Genomic DNA, 21156 nt, shown 5'->3' on the forward strand with positions numbered 1-21156 from the left:
AATGTGTTTGAAAGCTCTCCGATCAATAAAGTCCAACCTTTGCTTTCTCTGACGCTCGTCGCACTAAGTGTAGTTAGAGCTGGCTGAGAGAGCCCATCTGGCAAAAGATGCCAGAGGAATGCAGAATGGATGAAGCGGGTCAAAGAAAATCCTTTCAAGATCGAGATGTGGACTCATCAGAGGACTACGGACTAACCATTTCACTTTTAAAGTTTAATTAGGAGGAAGTCAAGGATAGAAAGTTAAATTTGTAGAGTCAGAATGTTATTCCTAATGCTCCTAACATCGTTTTTTGTTTTACAGGACAGGCGTATGAAAGAGGAGGCCATTTAGCAAAGAGGGTCGAATGAAAATATGCTGTCAGCTCAGGTCTTTTATCAGATTAGTCTGGCATCAAGTTGATGGATTGACTGATGGAAAAAATAAAGAAAAAAAAAACATTTTTACACCTCAAATTAGTTCTTTTCTGATTGTGAGTCTCATGTTGCATCAGTGTGCCATTATGGTCAAGACACTGTGAATGAAATGCAAAAAACAGCTTTTAAGGGCTTTTTATTAGAACATTCAAAGTGAAAAAAAAAAAACTTTACATGAATCATCAGTGAAAAAAAACAACAAATGTAAAAATGAGATGCATAGATACAGAAGCAAAGCTGATTGTTGAGAGGTCATAACACATTCGAGTGAGTTGTTGAGATTCGAGGTGGAAGCTGGGAAGCGACAGGCAAATCAGATCTGAAGCAGCTAGAGAGATGAAAACATTGTTGGAGCACCCTCAGATGTCTGAGCCTGCTCCAGCAGCTGGAAGCTATGTGTTGATGTTTGTCCATGCACTAGCTCGCTGGGTCCATAGATGTCTTATGTGTCCCATATCTGGTCCAGTTTGGTCTGGTTGTGCACTTCACGAGGCGGTCATGGGCTATGCTACAAGAGCACACGGGACTGTATTCATGTCCATCTGCATGCATGAGAGTGTCTGCTTGTTTATTTCTTGCGGTAGTCATCTGTGTAAGCTCTGTGATCATCCTGCTCGGGGAACTGGTCCCCGTAGCGCCTCAGTATGTCCTGCAGGCTGGGCATACCCTGTGAGAGCGGCTGGTAGGACATGTGAGGCTCCTCCTGCCCGCTCTGGTAGGGCTCTGTCTCGTACGGATCCTGCTCCTGCTGCTCTGGGTGATGGTCGCTGTCTGCAGCTCCCTGGCGGTTGTCCTCCTCGGTGTGCTCGGGCTGGGCCTCACCGTGGCTCTGCTCAGGCTCAAAGCGGCGCAGGCGGCAGTCCCTGTCGTACTCGGGGTCACAATGAGGGTTGGCAGGCTCTAAGACTCCTTTTCTCGTCCCGTCAGCATTCACGTGTGGCTCGTAGGCCTCGTGAGGGTACGGGATGCGACGATGGACTCCAGCACGAGGCTCAGTGGGCTTCACGGGGAAGCAGTCGCGGTCATAGCCAATGAAGCAGTCGTAGCCCTCCTTGGTCTTACCTGGGGGACCCAGGGGGTGGCGCTCCTCTTGGGCAGGCTCCTCAAAAGTGGGGTCTGAAAAAGGGTACTGCTGCCTGGCAGAAGGGGGGGCACGACGATGCATGGCGGCCATTGCCTCGTGGATCGCTGAGTAAGGGTCATTGGGGTTGGACTCGGGGGCAGCCTCCATACGTGGAGCACTAGGGTCGGCCTGAGCTTGAGCCATGTATCGACGGAGAAGAGCGTACGGGTCGCTGGCTGGTGGAGGAGCTGAAGCGCTGGCCTGGCGGAACATAGCGTAAGGATCATTAACTCTGTTAGCATGAGCATAAGCATCCCTAAACATGGCATAGGGATCGTTGTTCTCCTCGGCAGCAGGAGGGGCAGCACGGATGGCAGCAGCCTCATCCATCTCCTCGTTTTTGTACGCCTCTGGGGGACTGGAAAATCTGGTGGCTGTGAGTGGGTTGCAGCCTTCTTCATAAAGAGGGTTGCAGGATCCAGGGCCAGCCGGGGCAGGGGGGTTGGGGGCACGGGGCGCCTGGATGGACGGAGAAAACAATTTACATCATGATAAGATGGAAATAAAATAAGCAGACATTAAAAAAACAAGCAGAGATGAAAATCTGTAGGAATGGATTAAAAAACGGATCATGGTAAAAAAATAAAGCATACTATGAGGGAAGCAGCGTAGGCACATAAGGGGTCCTTGAGCGGGTCACAGTTTGGGTACTGCATGTACAGACCAGAGGGGGCTTTCTGCACCAGTTTGGGTTTGCAGTTAGGGTCTTTCTTGGGATCGCAGCCAAGGTGGGCGTAGGAAGGCAGAGGCCCAGCGGAGGGCGCGTGCCCATAGGCAGCTCTCAGGTGATACTGCAGACACTCGACGTCATCAGCAGAGCAGATGCGCAGCAGCTCTGACTTCTGCTCCTAAAGCAGCAGACATAGAAGCAGATATACTAACATGATTTCATAAAGGCTGGATGATATTATATGTTTTAGAGTAAAGCAACTAGATTTCGATCTCATGTCAGCTTATATTGATGGAGGCAGTCCTGATATTTTTTCGAGTAAAAGTTGGGTTTTGTTGGTTCTCACAGCCAAATGTATGAAATATTGTACCTAACAAATCACTTAGCTGAGTAAACTGCAGGAATGCACTGTGAGCAGTGCTGCCTGATAGTATACCTTGGAAAGGAAAGGCGTTGTGGATGGAGCGTAGTAGTAATACCCAGACTGTGGGTCCTTTGCTGGGGCAGCAGAGCGGACATACAGAGGTGCTGGAGCCTTGACTGGTGCCTGGACAGGGGTGGCAGCTGGCAGGACCAGGGGCAGGTAGGGGCTTTTGCCCTGGACCAAAGCAGCATACAGGCAGTAAGGGTCTTTGGTGGGGTCACAGGTCTTTACTGGTGCAGGCTTTGGGGGTTCAGGTTTTGGTTTGGGCCTGCTGGTGTACGAAGCCACACAGGTGGGATCATCAGAGTCAGCGCAGGACTTGTAGATCTCCCCGAGGTGGCGCAGGTAGGCTTTGTAGGAGCGACGTCCTTCTGCACGGTTCTTGTTCTGAAGGTAGGCCAAGTAGATGCGGTCCATCTCTGCCACCTGAGAGCGAACGAGAAGAGAGCTTCAGGCTCAGAACAAATTCTATTCAGCATCAAATAAACTAAAACAAATCTCTCAACTCTCGTCAAAACGGAGCCAACAAAATCGGCCTAAAGATACTAAGATGCTCAAAACTGGGTTTATTACTTATTTTTTATTACTTACTTCTGAGGGTGTTACTCACCGCCTCCTGGTTGCCATTGTCGGTGAAGAACTTGTACCAGCTCCAGAAGTCAGAGTGCTGTTTGTACCAGCTGATGTTCCTGCGGTTGCGGATCAGCCTCCTGTGAGACGCCGCAGCCGCCGCCTTCTCCTGGATGCTCTCTCCCGCTGCGGGCAGGAAAGGAAAGGGCAGGAGCTGCTGATCTTAAGGCTTGTTAAACTCACTTGGTGGCCAAATTCAAGGACATTCCAGTGACTTTTAAAGTCGATAACAAGATATTTCATTTCTTGGTCAAATGTGCAAATTGCTAATGTGTCCTGTAAGTATGATACAGTAAAAAAAAAAAAACAACAGATATTTACCATCTCCTTTGGCCTTTTGTCCAATTGGTCCAGCAGACAAGAAGGCTGTACATCAGAGAAAAGCATAAATAGATATCAATGACGTCTTTTGAAATTGCTTACTCTGCCTGATCTGACTTTAAATGTGTCTTTAATACATATGTGATAATATGACATTAAACCTCAAACACTTAGACAGGGCAGCGGTAATTGGCTCTGCCTGAAGCGCCGGCAACTGCAGCTCTTTTGTAGATTTTATAGGTGAGCCTGTAACATCAAACCCCATGCTGTGTTGCTGCGCGTGCACGTCGGTGTGGGCACCAACATGTGTACAGCACGTGCACTGTTTGACCTCCATGCAACTGAGCGAAGAGCGGATTCAGCTCTGCTCCAGGTTTGCTTTCATCTCCACAGGGAAAAGGTGTTAATGCCTTACAGAAGGAGAGGAAGAGGAGGAGAGGCTGGATGGGGAAGAGGTTGGGGGGGTGTTCAGATGACAGATTTAGAAGACAGAGCCACAGGAGATAATTCAGGGTTACGTGGCAAATGTCAGAAGTGGAAAAAGACATCAATCTTCTAATTAAAAAAAAGAGTTTTGATAATCTTTGCTGGAGGAGTTTGATCTGCAGCGCTGGGAGTTAAGTCAGACAGTAAGAGCAGCAAAGGTTTATTCTATAGAAACACAGGAAATAGAAACGAAGGTGACCCAAAGTGATGGAGCGATGAAGAGGCGGAGGAGGAGGAGGGTGGGCTAAATGATATGGCCTCAGTGTATCCGCTGTACTTCTTCTTTTTTTTTTACGAGCCTGTAAAAAGTGGCCAGCACATCTGGAAACAGCAGAGCTTTAAGAGGCCTGAAGATGAGGCGATGCTGACAGGTACTCATTTTTTACGAGGCCGGGAATGATGAAAGGCAAGCTCCCTTTATTAGAAAACTGCCCCCTCTCTCACTTTTTTTTAACCGTCAGACAGTACAATTATAAAAACCATTCGTGCAGAGAAGAATTTGCCTTGCCCCTTTTGTAAATATAGAGGAAAGTGGAAAACAGGTGTGGAGGAGCAACGGCCATATAGATGATATATGAAGACCACAGACTATGTTAGAGAGACAGATCATGACATGGAGGAGGAACAGAGTATTAAGAGATGAGCGAGTCGATGTACCGGTGAAGGGCAGAAAGCCGCAGCCTCAACAAACAAGACCTTGACATAAATATTGTGCTTAAAGTTAAGTAAAATGCACTTCTAAAGAGATTTAAAGACGCAGACTGACAATGAGACTTGAGAGCAAACAGAAACACTGCACTGTACTTTTTATTTCAGAGCTGCATCACAGATATTACAGTTATATTATACAAAATACATTTTTTTAACCTTCCAATTTGAAATAATTAAAACTACCTGTACCTTTACCAAAGCAGCCAACCATTTTATGTGCTTTTAATTTAGCTCTTAGTCCTTTCATTTCACTGCTGACATATGATGATATTTGGGATATGTGACCTTCACTGAGTACTCACCAGGCAGCAGCATCACAGCCAGCGCGGCGGTGATAAACACGCCGGAGAACGTGCTTCTCCTTCGTCCAGCCATGACTTCTCACGCCTCCTCCTCTCCTGCAAACACACAAATACTGTTCAAAATCACGTTGAAAGGTACCCCCAAGATTCCACTACGTACACTGATTATTGCTATAAAAACTACATTAAAAGGTCAATAAAACAGGGAGTAAAATTTCAGAAAAGGAGCTTCAAAAAACTCATCTGATTACATGAAAGAGTGGACGATGGAATCAAACCTGTTCCAAACCAGTCCCTGTTGGAAAAGTGATGAAAACGAGCTGAGCTGAGCTAGTTCTCAGCTGGAGAGCTGCTGAAGTGAGAGTGGAAGTGCACTTTAAATGCAGAAGCTCTAAACAAACACGCTGCCACACGCCTCCTGTCCTGTTTACCACTGTAAACCAGGACCAGGTGGTGGTGAGCAGCCAAACTTGACTTCAACCTGAACTTGGATCTCAGGGGTAAGCACCTAAATCTACCCAGTTAAACGCAGGAGCACAGAGCTTACTGTTTTGGTTTGGCGTCTTACCTGTGGTTGTCTTATCTGCAGATCCAGATGTGAACGCCTAACAAGTGAACACGCCAGATGGCTGCAGCCAGCCGGGTTCAAACACTAAGTGTGTGTGTTTGTATGTATGTGTGTGTGTGTGTGTGATTTGGAGATTCCTGGTGCACCCTCTCCCTGCGGCCCTTCTGACAGACTGCCCTGATGGAGGGACGCCGCACAGTTTTAAACCAAGTCCGTCATCACTGACTCACACAAACACACACACAACAAGTATTCATTAACACTTAGACAGGAAAAAGCACACAGGGATCACCTGAGGGGGGTCAAGGGCCACCTCACCAAGATGCCTGATTGGCTGCAACTTTCCGAGATTTTGGACCAATCACAGGCCCCGTAATTAAAGAGAGGAAACGAGAACGGGTGGGAGGGTTCGAAGGTGTCGAGATTGAGACGTGGAGAAATCATGTGAGACACATTGCCTGAAGTCATATTTGCTTGCTCTTTTTTTTTTTTTTTTTAATTCATCTAATAAATGTGGTTTTCAACTGGAGTCACATTTAAAGTCAGAAACCAGACTCTGGATCTGGTCTGAGGATGCCATCCAGACTGAGAAACAAGTCAAACAAAGACGGAAAGAAAACATGAGGAAGCAATGAGGGAGAGCTGAAGTGCCACATAGGCACTTCTCAGAGAGCTAAATGAGGGCCAAACCACGGCTTCTGTTTAAACCTGAACACTCGCTCGGGGACAGCTGGTCCACACATGAGGAATTTGATAATCTACACTTTCCTTCTCACTTTAACTGTGTTCCGACATGCCAGCCTTGTAAGATGCACTTCTACACATTGGCAGCGGGGTTTTAGTGCATCTCTGAAAAAATAAAATAAAAAAGCCATATATCTGTGATGCATGAAGCAACATCACTAAATCTGACAGGATGTTCCTGTAATTCAGTTAAGACCCTCAGTAGTCTTCTGAGGTTTATGTCCTGCCCATTTTATGAGGTGTTATTAGTTTAGGAAGAAATTGAGATCTTCACTAGAAAAAAATGTACGCAATCTGTGGACAAAATTAGGTTTTAAACATGATTTTATTGCAGTTTGGAGAAAGGGCACATTTCCTTTTATTTAGGGACTTTTGGAAATATCTGCCATCTTACCAGTTGCTGTAATGCCAGTATTTATTTAAGCATAACCATAAACCTTTTTCAACTCAGAAGACTGTGTAGTTTGTCCATTAGTTCTTAAAAGGATCTTTGAATCATTTGCACGTTTGTTTGGCTGTTTCCTCCTGATTGAAGGCGTTATGCTTAGTGGTACTATTTAAATTCAGAAATATTCCTTTAAATTCACTGACAGTGTTTAAACGGTTTTAACGTGTTATTGGGCACAACCAAAACTGTTGTTTACTGCATCTCATTTTGTGTCCATGCGGGACCTTTTTTCAATAGTATTAAGTGCCTGACCTGAGAAGAGCTGACCTCAGCCCCATCCAACACCTCTGGGATGAACAGGAACGCCGACTGTGAGCCAGGTTTTATCACCCAACACCAACACCTCACTTTACTAATGCTCTCGTAGCTGAACCGGTGCAAATCCCTGCAGCCAAGATCCCACATAAAGCCTGAAACCAAAAGGGACCATTTAGAGCAGCATGTCTACAGATCTTTTTCAACAGTTTACAACAAATGATTGGTGTAAATACACCACTGCACATTTTTTTATTCTGATTTCCTCTGTCTTATATCTTTTACACCTACAGCAGTTTTTTTATGCAACATCAGAAATGGTGAATTAAAAACTGCTAAACTCATCTGACAGTCAGAATAAGTTTTTAAAGACAAGTGAGGCATATAAGACGTGACTCTATTTAGACAGAGAAAATCAAATCGCTGCTTTTCCATTCTACCTTCATCTATTTATTACACCTGACTGAATCAAAACATTGACTTTTACTGCCAACAAACCTTTTTACTGGTCCTGCCTGCACCTGAATTTGCTATTTTTTTTTTTTTTTTTTTTAGCATTTCCACATTTTTTGCAGCCCCTTTCCTGTCCCATCGTGTCCAAAGGGAACATTTAGTGGTCATGTTAACACTGTATCTTGTATGTAATTACGTTTGCCAACAGGTGTTTCGCAGAGGCCGCAAACCTACAATCCAGCCGGGGGAGCAGATTGGAACACGACGACACCAAAACCATACTCATAATTTTCTCCACAGCTGGAATGTAAGAGATTCTCAGAATTCACAGACACCTGGTTCACCATGACAGCTAAAAAGGGCTTTATTTCAGTATGGTTGTGAGAGACATGGGGGTGAGGGGGGGCTGTACAAACAAAAGAAAAGTAGGCCCATTTTCACAATTTCATTATGTACACAATCACATTGGTGTTGTCGTCACTGCAGGTCGTCGTCATCGAAAAGATCCTCAAAGTCTGCAGATGGAAAGGAAACAATAAGAGCAGGGTTAGAATTAATCCAGCTGTTTCCCTAAACTCCTTCATTCTCAGCTAATTATGCTTTTATATCTTGACTTTTCGACTCCAGCTGGTGAGTTTGGACCGACTGCTCTCACAACTTATGCTGCGGGATGGGCACTTTTGCCCAGCTTTGAGTTCTGTGTCTGTTTGTGCTTTATAATAGGTCAAATGAGGAAATCCTACACCTCGATAAAAAAATGAAGTTTATAATGTTATCTCTACATCTGAGCAATATCTTTGAGTTTGGGGCAAAGCATCTACAACCAGTGAAATAACACATGCTGACATTTTCACTGTGCACAAGCATTTTATAAGCCAAAGGACTGAGCCATTCCTGGACAAAATAATGGACAGATTAATGAATCAAGACAACAGTGATTAGCTGTCTGGTTGTACAGTAGATTGATCACCATGTCGATGGGAACCAGTTTCCAGTTTTCCTTACTAACTACAGAAAAACAACAGCTACACATGATTTTATTAATGTTTTGATTTTATTACCCAGACAATAAAATCTGGCGATCTGTCTGGCCAGGACAGATCAACTTCCATTCATTTGCCTCATAACTGCAATATTGTTTGTGAGTTATATATTTGTGATGACCAGTTAAATAAACCACTGGACTCTAGACTCTTTCTCCATGCACATACTATTTTAAGCATTGTCACCCCTCTATCAAATAAAATGGCAAACTGACCTTTTGGAGCTGTCTGCTGAAAGTTTTGTGGACACATTCATAATGAATTAATTAATGTAAAATATGCTGAGATCTTCTTTGACGATTTTGCTGACAGATTTAAAGATGAGAAGTTGCTTACAGCCATTTCCATAGGCGACATAGCCATTATTCATGTATACCATTATCATAGAGTCATAAATTTCATCCAAGAGTGTTTAGCGACAGAAACTAGAATTTGAAATTGCTCTCATGTTTGTGGTTTCCGGGAACAGGACATGCCTACTTTTGTCCCATAAAGGGCAGACTGTAAGTCAAAGAGCCCTTGCCCTTTGGCTACTCATAATTCATTGCAAGTTTTATCACAGTACACAAGCTGGTCTCCCATATGGGAAAGAGAGTCTTGCTTAGTCCAAAAAAGTTTGCATGTTTAATACTGACAAAATGACCTTTAAACATTACATCATATTATCATATCCCTTTGTCTTGCCTTCAGGAGCCGCAATGAGAGTCAAATGCCTTTGAAAATCAAACAGTGAATCAAGACATGCAGGCGAAGCCTAATCCTGATTTCTCTTCTCTTTTATGAGACAGACCCCAAAAGGCAAAAACTGCCTCATCTGCATGGTTCTGGCTTGGATATAATTATAATTTTCTGGAAATCACTTTTGATATTGTTTGGGGCATCTGACATTGAGGGATTATAAAAATCCATGCTTGTCCATGGAAGTTGTAAATATGAATTTAAGCATTATGAAAAGAAAGGCCTCAAACATGAGGAATCTTCATCTTTTATATTAATGCTTTACAACTAATCTTTCCCAAAACGGGGAGTGTCTGTTTATGAGCAAAATCAGATGCTTTTTTATGGTAACATTTTCAGTGTGAAGACACAAAGACCATGAATTTTGTCTCCAATAACTGTGGAAAGTAAAAAATAAATATGGTTTCTGATGGACTGCTTTAGATATTCTTCCTATTCACTATCTTTCATTAGCAAAGATCTAAGAAAATATAGGTTTTTCAGCTTTACATAAGGTGTTGGTTCAATGACAGGTATCACTTAGTGTTGTTAAATTATTATTCATTTTCCTTTTACGATGCCTTATTAATGTGCTCTCTGTGGATGAAGTCTGTATACAGTCAGAGGCTGTTAAAGAAAAAGATCACTCTAAATGGAGTGTCTCTCTTTAGTAGAAGGAGGATCTAGTTTAACGTTCACGGCTCACTCGTGAGTTTTAGTTTTTCCAAACTTTTGCAAAAATCATAAGATTTGATCTGGACCAGGACATGCCACACATGTGAATTCACTGAAGTCAGTTTTAGAAGTGTTAACAGACCAAGTGATTTAAAGTTGTGTGGTGTGTTTTAAAGCAGCTGACTGGCAAGGTGTCCTGCTGAGTTTCAGTCTTACAGCAGCTATAAAACTGGCTTTACCAGCCTCCCCTTTTTCTCCTTTCATTCCCCTCTTTTTAACAATCAGCTCTTTTTTTTTTCTAGGTCATGTGCTGCTGAGCCAAAATTGTTTTGCCTGCAGCCAACGCTGCAAGACGGAAAACAGATTAGCTCTGTGTTTTTGTGTCTCCTCTCTGTGTGTGTTTACGTGTTCTTGCACATAAACCAGTGTTTACAGGGGAACGACCAAATTTTTGAGGGTTAATTTGAAAAGACAATGTGGTCAAAGCCAGAAACTCCATAGTGCGCTTACACTAAAGCTCCAGGTTCCATGCAGTTTTTTAGTGTTCTGGTTTGCCCCTACTACCTTTTAGTGAGCGTATATACATTTAAATGCTTAGTAGAAACCTTAGTAGTGGTATGACGATGCCGCTTTGAGCAATTTTTTTAATTTCCATCCATTTTCAAGATTCCACTTTACATTTTAACCCTCTGTTCAGTTTAAGTTTAAAAGAGCTTTCTTGGTGAAGATGACATAAATACATGTAAACGCAAACACTGCCATCTAAAATGCCAAGTGTTTAGTTGAAAGTGGACAAATGGAAGCAAACCATGATGCTTTAATTGGTTGTCTGCTGTTGAAAGTCGATTCTTGGGGACTTACTCAATCACTTCACATTCATTTAGTATATTACAACCATTAAAAGAGACAAAGGAGGATTTTCTTGCTACCGTTTTTGTGTCATGCTGTGTTGCTTTGATAATTTTCAGTTTCAGCTTCGAGGCAAATCGTCAAAATTACACTCATGAACTGGATCAAAGCAGATTACATAATGACTTATGTTTAAATAAAAGAGTAATGATTACCTCCTGCTGAACTCTCTGCTCTCTCTATACAAAGTCGTGCTGGTATAACAAAAGAACAAGTGTCTCAAGAACAAAAACAGAAAGAGCCATGCTGTGGAAAAGATGTCTCGGGATATCAGATATCAACTCACCATTAAAGAAATCAGAGTGAACAGCTTTTTCATTGGCTGCCAGGTCCATGAGCAGACCGCTGCTGCCTCCTGCCTGTGAAAACACAACAATACAACAAGCTGTATGACAGCAGCAAAGCACATTCACACTCTGCCTTAATAATGTTATCTGTAAACAGAGCTGCAATAATTGATCAAACAAAGAAAATCAAATGGCAACTACTTTGATAATCAATCAGCTGATTCAGCTAATGATGTGAGAGTTTGTGTTGCTTTTCTTTTATTAGAGTAAACTGAGTTTTTAATGGAAATCTTTGCCTTACTGGGAAATAGGTGGGAGGTTTATTCACGATTCTTTTACAACATTTTCTTATTGAATGATTTGATCAATTCATGTACAACAATAAATAATCACAGTATTTGTTATTTAAGAAAATCCAGACATGAAACAGTCCAGATAAGTGAAAGTTGACACGACAGCTCATCTGCATCCGGCACAAGAACCAACAATCACTTCTAACTATGAAAAGGGAAGATAAGAGGAAGTCTGAGCACTTCGAAATATTAAAATCTAAATTGTTTAAGCACCACCTGAAGTTGTCAGTCCATGTTTTATCTTTTATTAATCTATATTTCAGAGTAAAATAATGAAAAGCCGTGTTTTTAAGGGGGGAAGCAAATAACGAAGGCAACGTTTCGTTTATAAGGAAAAACAAACATTAAATAGCGTTCAACAAAAAACTAAACTAAATCTAAATGTCTATGTCTGCTTCAGGAGTCTACTTTGTTTGTTATTTTTGCTGCTTTTTTGTCATTTAACGGCTCATGATACTGAGTTTTGATGTTAGCGAGTTAGCTAGCATTAGCCGGCTCTTGAATGGAGGACTTGGTGAAAGCGGACTCACCTCGTCCAGATCCACGTAGGGACCGGCTCCTTCCGGGAACATCTCGTCCACTGCCGGTTTCATTTTATTTCTGAGATAATCCAGCAGCTAAATGTTTTGGGTTTTTTTTTTTTAAATATGTTTATATGTGTTTCGTAGCTTCGAGTTAGCCGCTAGCTGTGCTTCCTTCCCGGCCTGCGTAAACAAACACAAACGCGTGTCACATTAAAATGTGTCCGGCGGAAAACCAGCGCGTTGTAACGTTCCCGCTCTTATATCTTCTGCATGACAGCAATAATGTGGATTATTAGTCATATGTTTTGTTTAACTTCTTGTTTATTAGGTGCATCTGCTAATATTTTTTTCCCCCAGTGGAATGTTTCAGAGGCCTCATAGAGTCCAAGAAACTTTTTTTTTTTTAAGAAAAAGCTCATGAAAAGAAAAAGTTTTATATCTGAGACATGTTTATTCAAGGCCTGTTACAAAGATGTATATTCAGTCTACAGAAGATCTACTTTCTCTACCTGTGCATTCTACATGTAGCGCACACATACTGAAAAAAGGTGCTACCTAAATGATTCCTTTATTCTTTCTATTAGACTGTAATATCGCTTTCTTCATTGCTCCCTGCAGCGCTCTCAATGTTCGTGCCCCGCGTTGGTCTCATATCCCAGGGTGTCTCCGATGGGCTGGTGAGCAAAGAAAGCCCGGGCCATCTCATTGATGTGGTTGTAGGCGCCGATAGATTTGAAGTATTCAATGTAGTTCCAGAAGTCAGAGGTGGAGTAAGGCCAGTAGGGAACAGCTGGTGGTTCATCATATGGTACTGAAACACACACCAAGTGGAACAGAAAAGGACAGCAGAGAGGATGAAGAAGAAAACCACACTCAGACATAAGTGCACTCACTGTTATATAATCTTTCACATTTTCCACAATTTAATGAGGATGTGTTGAAATTAATTCAGACAGGTCCTGGATTCTCTGAAGCGGCTTAATCTTCAGGCTCAATTAGTGCAGTTGGCCTGTTGTACTTTCTTCAGAGTGTGTTTACACAACCTTTGGAGAATTGCTGTGAAGAAAGTGCAGAGACAGCTTTTCTTCTCAGCAATTCAAAGTATGCTGTGTTGTGAATGCACAGCACTGTTATCTTCTTCCTCTGTAAAAATGTATGTGAAACATTTTGTTTTCGTTGTGAATAAATCTCTGTATATAATGCATATTTATACACACTACCTCCTTCTGGGATGACTCTGGCATCTGTGATGAAGACAGAGAAAAAGCAAGTTAACATTCTCAAGCATTCCTCGGCCTTCCATTTACAAAGAGAGGATTCAGGTCCGGAAAAGTGAAAACTGAGCTTTTTCCCAGAGGACTGCAGGATACCTGCTCCCTCCTCAAATATTATTGCTGACCCTTTCCAGGGCATGCACACATTGCTGAAGCAGGAGGAATTCATCATCACACAGAGTCCTCTTTGTGCACCAAAAACTAATGCAGCACTGTCACATCTGGGAGAAACCTACATGATTCAGACCCATTTTGATAAACTTCTGTTTGCATATTAAATATACACATCAAACTTCATTTTGTCTTAAACCAAAGTTGTTTTTGTTGAATAAATAAACCCATCAAGACAATATTAAAAACTGCATCAAAATTAAAAGACTTTGAAAGGGTAAACTTACCTATGAAATGACAGGCAAAGAGGCAGAAGAAAATACTGAGCCAGACCAACAGCTTCATCTTGTCCTGTTGAGAGAGGAGAGAAAAAATGCCCCTCATGCTCTATTTTTTTGTCATGAATCTCTGGGAATATAATCGAATGCAGATGCATACTACCTGTGAACAGTCGGTGGAGCCGTGCAGAGAGGAGCTGCTGTTCATCGGCCGGTTCGTTGTGGTCTGGGTGGGGTTCAGCAGAGCCAGGGGAGCCTCCACACACACTCACACATACATGCAAACACAAACACAGTGTAGCCAAGCCTTCCCCCAATTATAGAGCAGGATATCCGATTCCCAGTGTAGTGACGGCCTCGTGTTGTTTTGTCTCAGGTGTTGCAGATTTGATGACATCTAGCTTTAATATAAAGACATCTTGACTGACAAATGTCAGACTGAAAACTGCTTTTTAATCATGAACATATTACAGTAATATGCTCTCTTTATCCAGCTCAGGTGAAACGGTCCCACAGAGGGAGGGATTTTCTGCAGAAATCCTCAAATTCAAATATATTCATATAATTAAATATATATTATAAATATTATATTCATTTATAGGTCTGATCCACTGTTCAATGCAAAAAGATAAATTGATATTACTATTTTATTAATGTAAAACTTTGCTGTGAAATGAAGCGCTGTGAATCAGGATCTGACGCTGAATCTTGTGACATGACTATAAGGAACTGAATAAATTCCTCATTACAGTTCCAGCACTTTGATGTGCAGCACTCACTGTAATGGAGTAAAGGCAAAAGGATAATATCTAGCTGGAGAAAAATGACTCGCTGCCTCGCTGTGTGTCTGTTGATCGGGAACTTTCTGTCTCCTGCCGTGGGAAGTGAGTGCCATGATTTGTCACAGTTTTTAATTATGTGAAATATAACCTTTTACACAGTGTTTGTAACTTTTTTGGAAGGGGTTGTGATGATGAGAAGAAAAGGAATATCATACTTATCGACATCAAATTACATGGAGCCCAAGAGATATTTTATTATCTGTGAAATTAACAATCTGTGACACCTTCAGTTTAAAATAAGTGCAGTAGTTTTAATGGGAGAAGGAGAAGTGATGATTTGTCTTTCTGTTTCACGTCCTTTTGTATGACCTTATCACATGATAATGCAACAAACTTCTTCAAAAAAAATGTCATATAAAAATAAAATTAACTGAGGGCTGTCAGCATTTTCACTCCCTCTCCTAAATTTGGGCCACTTGTTTTATCTGGATTGTTGTATCAAAAAGAATAGGAGGGATTATTGAAACAAACTTTCTGATAATTCTTCTGACTTCTGAGTACAGTTGTGTTCTTTGTACCTGATGTGTTTCAGACACTGAGGTCTCCTGTGTTTTCATGGAGAGCTGCATCTTACCCTGCAGCTTCCAGGGCAGCACTGATGCTGTCGTCCACTGGACTCTGGTTACACCTGGAGACGTGCTGATCCACTCCTACTACCACAACACAGACCAGCTCGCTCACCAGGACCAGCACTTTAAAGGCAGGACGTCAATGTTCAAGGACCAGATCTCCAGAGGAAACGCCTCACTGCAACTGGCAGAGGTGAAGATTCAGGACCAGGGCAGATACAAATGTTACACCAGCACCATCAGAGGAAACAAGGAGTCATATATCAAGCTGAAAATAAACGGTATCACAGATAAAGCAAATACAGAAATCCAATTGCATTTTTTGTGTATTTATAAAAAGCAAACATTTGATCAAATTAAAAACGATCTTTGTGGCAGCTCCAGTTGAACAAGTCAAACTTGAGCCGGTAGAAAACAAGATCACCTGCATCTCAGAGATGATCTACCCAGAACCTGAGCTCACCTGGTCCACCAGCCCTCCATCCAATATGAACTTTGATATGAAGACTGAAGTCCAGAGGACTGAAGAGCTGCTCTACAACATCAGTAGTTCTCTGATCCTGTCAGATCCTGATGTGAACTACACCTGCACCGTCAGCACTGGCAGCAGCAGGAAGAGAGCCAGCTGGTTCAAACCTAGTACGTGTTTTTAAAAAGACATACAGACAATTTAATCTTTGACCAAATTATCACACATTTTTATTAATTTGGAAACAGGTGTGCACAAAGAATTTTTAAACTTGTGTTTGTTTTTGTTTTTCAGTTTCTCTCGTTGGGTCATTCACTGAAACAACGATCCAGTGCTCTGATTCAAACACGAACATAACGGATCTGATCTGGAGATTTAACCACACTGAGATCATCCTGATCCAGACCAGACCTGATGTCCCCTGTACAGTCTCAGAGAGGTGGAAGCAGCAGGTGAAGGGTGTGTCAGAGTCAGGCAGCCTCCTGCTACAGAACTTATCTTCACATCATGAAGGAATATACAGCTGTGAACTGAGTGATGCTGGGGAGACTCTGATCAGCAACAACTTTCTGAGGATCAAAGAAAGTCCAGGTGAGGCAGCACTGATGAACTGTTCATATCTATAATGTCCATATGACCTGTGTGAGTCAAAACATCATCATGAGACCGCTCAACTGACTCTTTTTCTATTTTAGGGAAATTAACCGCTGGTGGAGGGTTCATAGTTTCCCTTCTTGCAGCAGGAGCAGCAGCTGTAGCAATAGCAGTAACAGCAGCAGTAGTATTTATTCAGGTACTGAGCAGTAAAAGGAAAAGAAAAGTGAAATAATATCCTGTGTTATATATTTTGTTGCTTGTTGTTCATATTGTTGGTGTTTCGGTTTTTGTTTTGATTCTCAGCACAGAAAGATAATTCAATTCAAAGATGAAAGAGAAAAGTAAGTAATCCTCCTGTCTAAGAGAAATTGAGAATGTTATAGTTTATTAACTTATACGTTCATATCAACCTTTGCCCTTTATGATGACTTGTTGTCAGAGCCAAAATCAAATCCAAGCGTAAATGTCAGACAAAACCATTAATTCTTTAATCACTTTGATCAGTCAGAGTTTATTTGGTTCTGCTGAGCTTTATATACTAATTAAAAATGTTATAATAATATTTTCATTTGCCTTTCATATATTTTGGATGCTTAATTCTATGTAATATAATTTGCAGGGGAAGGAATTAAGCCCATGTATGAAGAAATATCTCGAAGGGAATCACACATCACAGAGGCAGCCTGGATTATTGATGCATGCAATTCAGAATCTGTGAAGGATTCAGGATTTTCCGAACAAGAAGCATGAGCCAAATCCAACCAAACAGCCCAATCTAAAAAAAGAAGAAAAAGAAGAAGAGGACGAAAAAAAAAAACAAACCCAAACCCAAACTACCTCTGAACAAAAATTTATAATGGAAATCTGCCTGCCAGCCGAGAACACCAGGACTGGAAGCTCCCCCCTGCTGGGTTTCTTGCACTAACATGAAATGAATGATGAAGAACCGGACTAAGCACACTTCAACAGTACAATTGGAGGGAATTCCAATTTCAGTGATTTGTGCAAATACATTGAATTGAAAACATTCATGCCTGTCATTTTGTACAGCACATTGTTTGTGCACATTTGTTTTGTTCATTTTGTTCTCGCTTTTGATGAGCGAGAACAAAAGTGAGATGTCTCAATTTTTGTTTATTAGTAGAAAACAGGAAGCAACATGCACATTACTCAATGTGCATGATGTTGACTTTTCTTTTTATTTTAACTTCATCTGTTAGTACTGTGTTTTTGGTGTCCAGCAGAGAGTGCTGCAACTTCCTCATTAGGTCAGTAAACACAGATGTGTCAAAATTGTGTGAGTGCTGGGGTGAGGATCCAACAGCAGAAGCAAGCAGATTGAATGTTGTGGCAAATATTTTAATGAGAAAACTGAAAATTAAGAACTGAAATTAAACTGCAAACTACCAGGACAACAAGACGAAGGATCCAACAAGGACTGGACGGAAACAAAAACTGAACTTAACGAAACAACAAGTGGCAGGTACAAGAGGAGGGAGACACCGAGACACAGGTGAAACACGTGAGGGCAGGGAAGGCAATAAACAGGTGTGAACGTGATAGAAAGAGGGAAGAGACAAGGACTTCAAAATAAAACAGTAAGTGACAAATCAAAATCAAAATAGAAACTAACAATTGACTGACCCTGAAAAGATTTGACTGTTGTCTCTGCCAGTGGTTTCCTCCTCTGTCTTTTTAAAAACAAATATTTTTACAGTTAAATCTACATGTATTGTTAACTAAATACGTATCTTTTGTCTTTTTAATGAACCAACAGATGAATAATTCATAGTATACGTACAAAAATACACAAGAAAAAGTTTATGTGCGGCAGAGTAGCTGAGTCTAATTCACACTGTAACACTTCAGTTTATAATCGCTGCAGTAAGTCTTCACACCTTGTTGGCCCAAGAATAACGCAAAGTAATGATTTGGGGTCAAACCAGCAAATTTTGTGGTGTCAGCACTTTGTTTTTTTGCTTTTATTCATTCTGTTTAAACGATCAGGGTGTTTCCATGTTTTTTCTCTGAAAACACCAAAAACGGGTTTTCTGCTGTCAGTGTCTCTAATGAAAGACTAAAATAATAAATTTTTTGACAAAATATAATGAATCAAGCATGTGTTGTAAGACCTGAATAAAAATAACATCCACTAAACATCTTGTCTGGAGGAGGAAATGAACCTGCAGGAACACGAGTGGAGGCACGTTGAGAGCCAGCTCAAAGAAGAGCTTTGTCAAAAAGACGAGTGGTTGACAAAGAGCATCAGCAGGAGACGAGCTGGCTCAGAGGCCCACACTGACGTCCTGTTTCTGCTCACTGGAAAAGAGGGAGGACATGTGGATCGCTGGAGGCAGGTCTGCAGGAGCTGGACCAGAGAGAGAAAGGCTGGAAAGATTGATGTGGCCGACTGAAAAACCTCTAACCATGAAACTCTGGTTTCAGTGGGACTGTTTGCCTACTGAGTCCAGCCTCATGGGTTTTATTGACAGCCACTGAAGGTAACAGACGGACAGCAGCGTTTATTAAAAGCTGACTCATCAAAAGTGAATCCTCCCAAAACCGAAAGTGAAAAGATATCAGAAGATCAGGCCCTACTCTCAGGTCTCAGGTAATAATCAGATACCAAATAGACTGACAGACGTGATTGTACTTTTAACAGATGGACAGACATGATACTCCTCCTGTGCAGGTTTGTAGGTCTTTTAGAGACAGCAAACAGTTCATATTATTTTGATGTAACTTTGTGATGATGGATGTCAAAGACACATCCAAGTATGTAAAATATGTTGGGTGTGTCTTGGGTGTATGTTAAGTATGTAAAATATGTTTGTTTCCTTCAGTCTAATTACGTTACAGCAGCATAGTAAGTCCATGCCTTGTAGGCGTATTTAGTTTGTTGCTTTAAAGATTGTGTTCCACTTGTGTGTTGTTGCTCACATGGAGAGTTCAACTCCAGGATGGCTGAGATCAGATGTTTGTTTGTCCTGATTTTTCTATGCTCCTCTACCGGAGCAGGTGAGTGAGACATTCAGTTTTTCTGAACATAATTTACTATAAAAGGTTAACCATTCAGTATATTGAAGTTATTGTTTGTTATTGAATCAAAAAGACAACAAAACCAGGAATTATTGAGACAAACCAAATGTAACACCTAAAGGTCAGTTCATCAAATATTAGAGAAAATAGCAAGCAATGTTCAACTTTGGTGTTTTTAATGCATGAAATCTGAATCAGATAAATTAAATGAAGTAACTTTCTTTGACTGAATTGAGCAGAGTGAACTTTCATTCTTTGGAGCAGCTGTCTGAAACATCATTGACTGGTTTATCAACCATCACATAACACCTGTGACATATTGGCTATATAGGTGCATATCAATATGAAGACAAATGTGGAGACGTGTTTCTTTACATCATTTCTGGCATTCCCCAAAATTCATATTGCGTATTTGATGGAAAAATCATAATTTCTACTCCTGTAAAAAATAAAGCTGTGTTGGTTAGAACCACATTTGGCCAAAGAGGCTGCACAGATTTGTAGACCCACTGGTTATGATTTCTCAGATTGCTGATATGTAAATACTTTTCTGAGCTTTATGAGGGTTGACACGTTATTTTTTATATCTGCACAAAGGTATAAAATTAAGTTGTATTATGACGGACACATGACTTTGGAACACTGTAGTGAAACCTGAGCCACACTCTCATTACGTAGACACTTCTTATGATGATGAACCGGTATGACAAGTTGTAGATTAAAATGTTTGGTATTTGATTCCTGGTGATGATGCCTTCTTGTTCTGAAAACAAAACAAAGCATCAACTAATCACTTTTTACAGAATATTCTGGTTGTTGAACATTTAAAACAATAAAATTCAAGTAACAACAATTAATCTGGATTCAACTGCAGTTTGAACTGAATATTGACACTTTATCTTTACTTGATTAAAGGTAACTATTTTTCCGGTTGAGCCAGATACTCAACTTTTTGAAGATTTGGATCTTTCCCTTTCACTTTCTTTGTTGACCTTGAAAGATCATTATAGGTCAGAAAATTTATTTAAAAACATTTACATTACATGAAAATAAAATTAACTGAGGGCTGTCAGCATTTTCACTCCCTCTCCTAAATTTGGGCCACTTGTTCTATCTGGCGTGTTTTATCAAAAAGAATAGGAGGGATTATTGAAACAAACTTTCTGATAATTCTTCTGACTTCTGAGTACAGTTGTGTTCTTTGTACCTGATGTGTTTCAGACACTGAGGTCTCCTGTGTTTTCATGGAGAGCTGCATCTTACCCTGCAGCTTCCAGGGCGGCACTGATGTGGTCATCCACTGGATTCATGTTACAGCTGGGGATGTGCAAATCCACTCCTACTACTACAACACAGACCAGCTCGCTCACCAGGACCAGCACTTTAAAGGCAGGACGTCAATGTTCAAGGACCAGATCTCCAGAGGAAACGCCTCACTGCAACTGGCAGAGGTGAAGATTCAGGACCAGGGCAGATACAAATGTTACACCAGCACCATCAGAGGAAACAAGGAGTCATACATCAACCTGAAAATAAACGGTAAAACAAACAACCAATAAATATACCAACCATTAGGAAAAGCTAAATAAAGTAAATCCTTCCATCCTTTCATCATCATTTTGTATGAAACTTTTCATGTGATGTTGCAGTTGGTGATCTGGTTCAGTGGTTTAGTCCAACCTCAATAACAAATAGAAACTTCCATTGTTCCATTTACAGCTCCAGTTGAACGAGTCAAACTTGAGCCGGTAGAAAACAAGATCACCTGCAGCTCAGAGATGATCTACCCAGAACCTGAGCTCACCTGGTCCACCAGCCCTCCATCCAATATGAACTTTGATATGAAGCCTGAAGTCCAGAGGACTGAAGAGCTGCTCTACAACATCAGTAGTTCTCTGATCCTGTCAGATCCTGATGT

General features: G+C 41.2%; 3 protein-coding genes across 3 annotated transcripts; all 3 read right to left on the reverse strand.

Moving 5' to 3' along the window:
* Window positions 1-579: 579 nt before the first annotated feature.
* On the reverse strand, window positions 580-7466 carry and1 (actinodin1). The gene is made up of 6 exons (XM_029529531.1): window positions 5084-7466; window positions 3585-3629; window positions 3244-3389; window positions 2646-3059; window positions 2133-2387; window positions 580-1998 (listed from the first exon to the last, which is right to left on the reverse strand). The coding sequence occupies exons 1-6, from the start codon at window positions 5154-5156 to the stop codon at window positions 985-987; spliced, it is 1947 nt and encodes a 648-aa protein (XP_029385391.1). The 5' UTR covers window positions 5157-7466; the 3' UTR covers window positions 580-984.
* Window positions 7467-7890: 424 nt separating this feature from the next.
* On the reverse strand, window positions 7891-12256 carry cops9 (COP9 signalosome subunit 9). Its single transcript, XM_029529532.1, has 3 exons — window positions 12066-12256; window positions 11182-11254; window positions 7891-8066 (listed from the first exon to the last, which is right to left on the reverse strand). Exons 1-3 carry the CDS (start codon window positions 12126-12128, stop codon window positions 8029-8031), a joined length of 174 nt encoding a protein of 57 aa, XP_029385392.1. The 5' UTR covers window positions 12129-12256; the 3' UTR covers window positions 7891-8028.
* A 221-nt stretch (window positions 12257-12477) lies between these two features.
* otos (otospiralin) lies at window positions 12478-14008 on the reverse strand. Its single transcript, XM_029529514.1, has 4 exons — window positions 13886-14008; window positions 13732-13795; window positions 13280-13303; window positions 12478-12870 (listed from the first exon to the last, which is right to left on the reverse strand). The coding sequence occupies exons 1-4, from the start codon at window positions 13928-13930 to the stop codon at window positions 12683-12685; spliced, it is 321 nt and encodes a 106-aa protein (XP_029385374.1). The 5' UTR covers window positions 13931-14008; the 3' UTR covers window positions 12478-12682.
* Between the last annotated feature and the right edge of the window lie 7148 nt (window positions 14009-21156).

Source organism: Echeneis naucrates, chromosome 20 (assembly GCF_900963305.1).
Source record: "Echeneis naucrates chromosome 20, fEcheNa1.1, whole genome shotgun sequence".
Lineage (NCBI taxonomy): Eukaryota > Metazoa > Chordata > Actinopteri > Carangiformes > Echeneidae > Echeneis > Echeneis naucrates.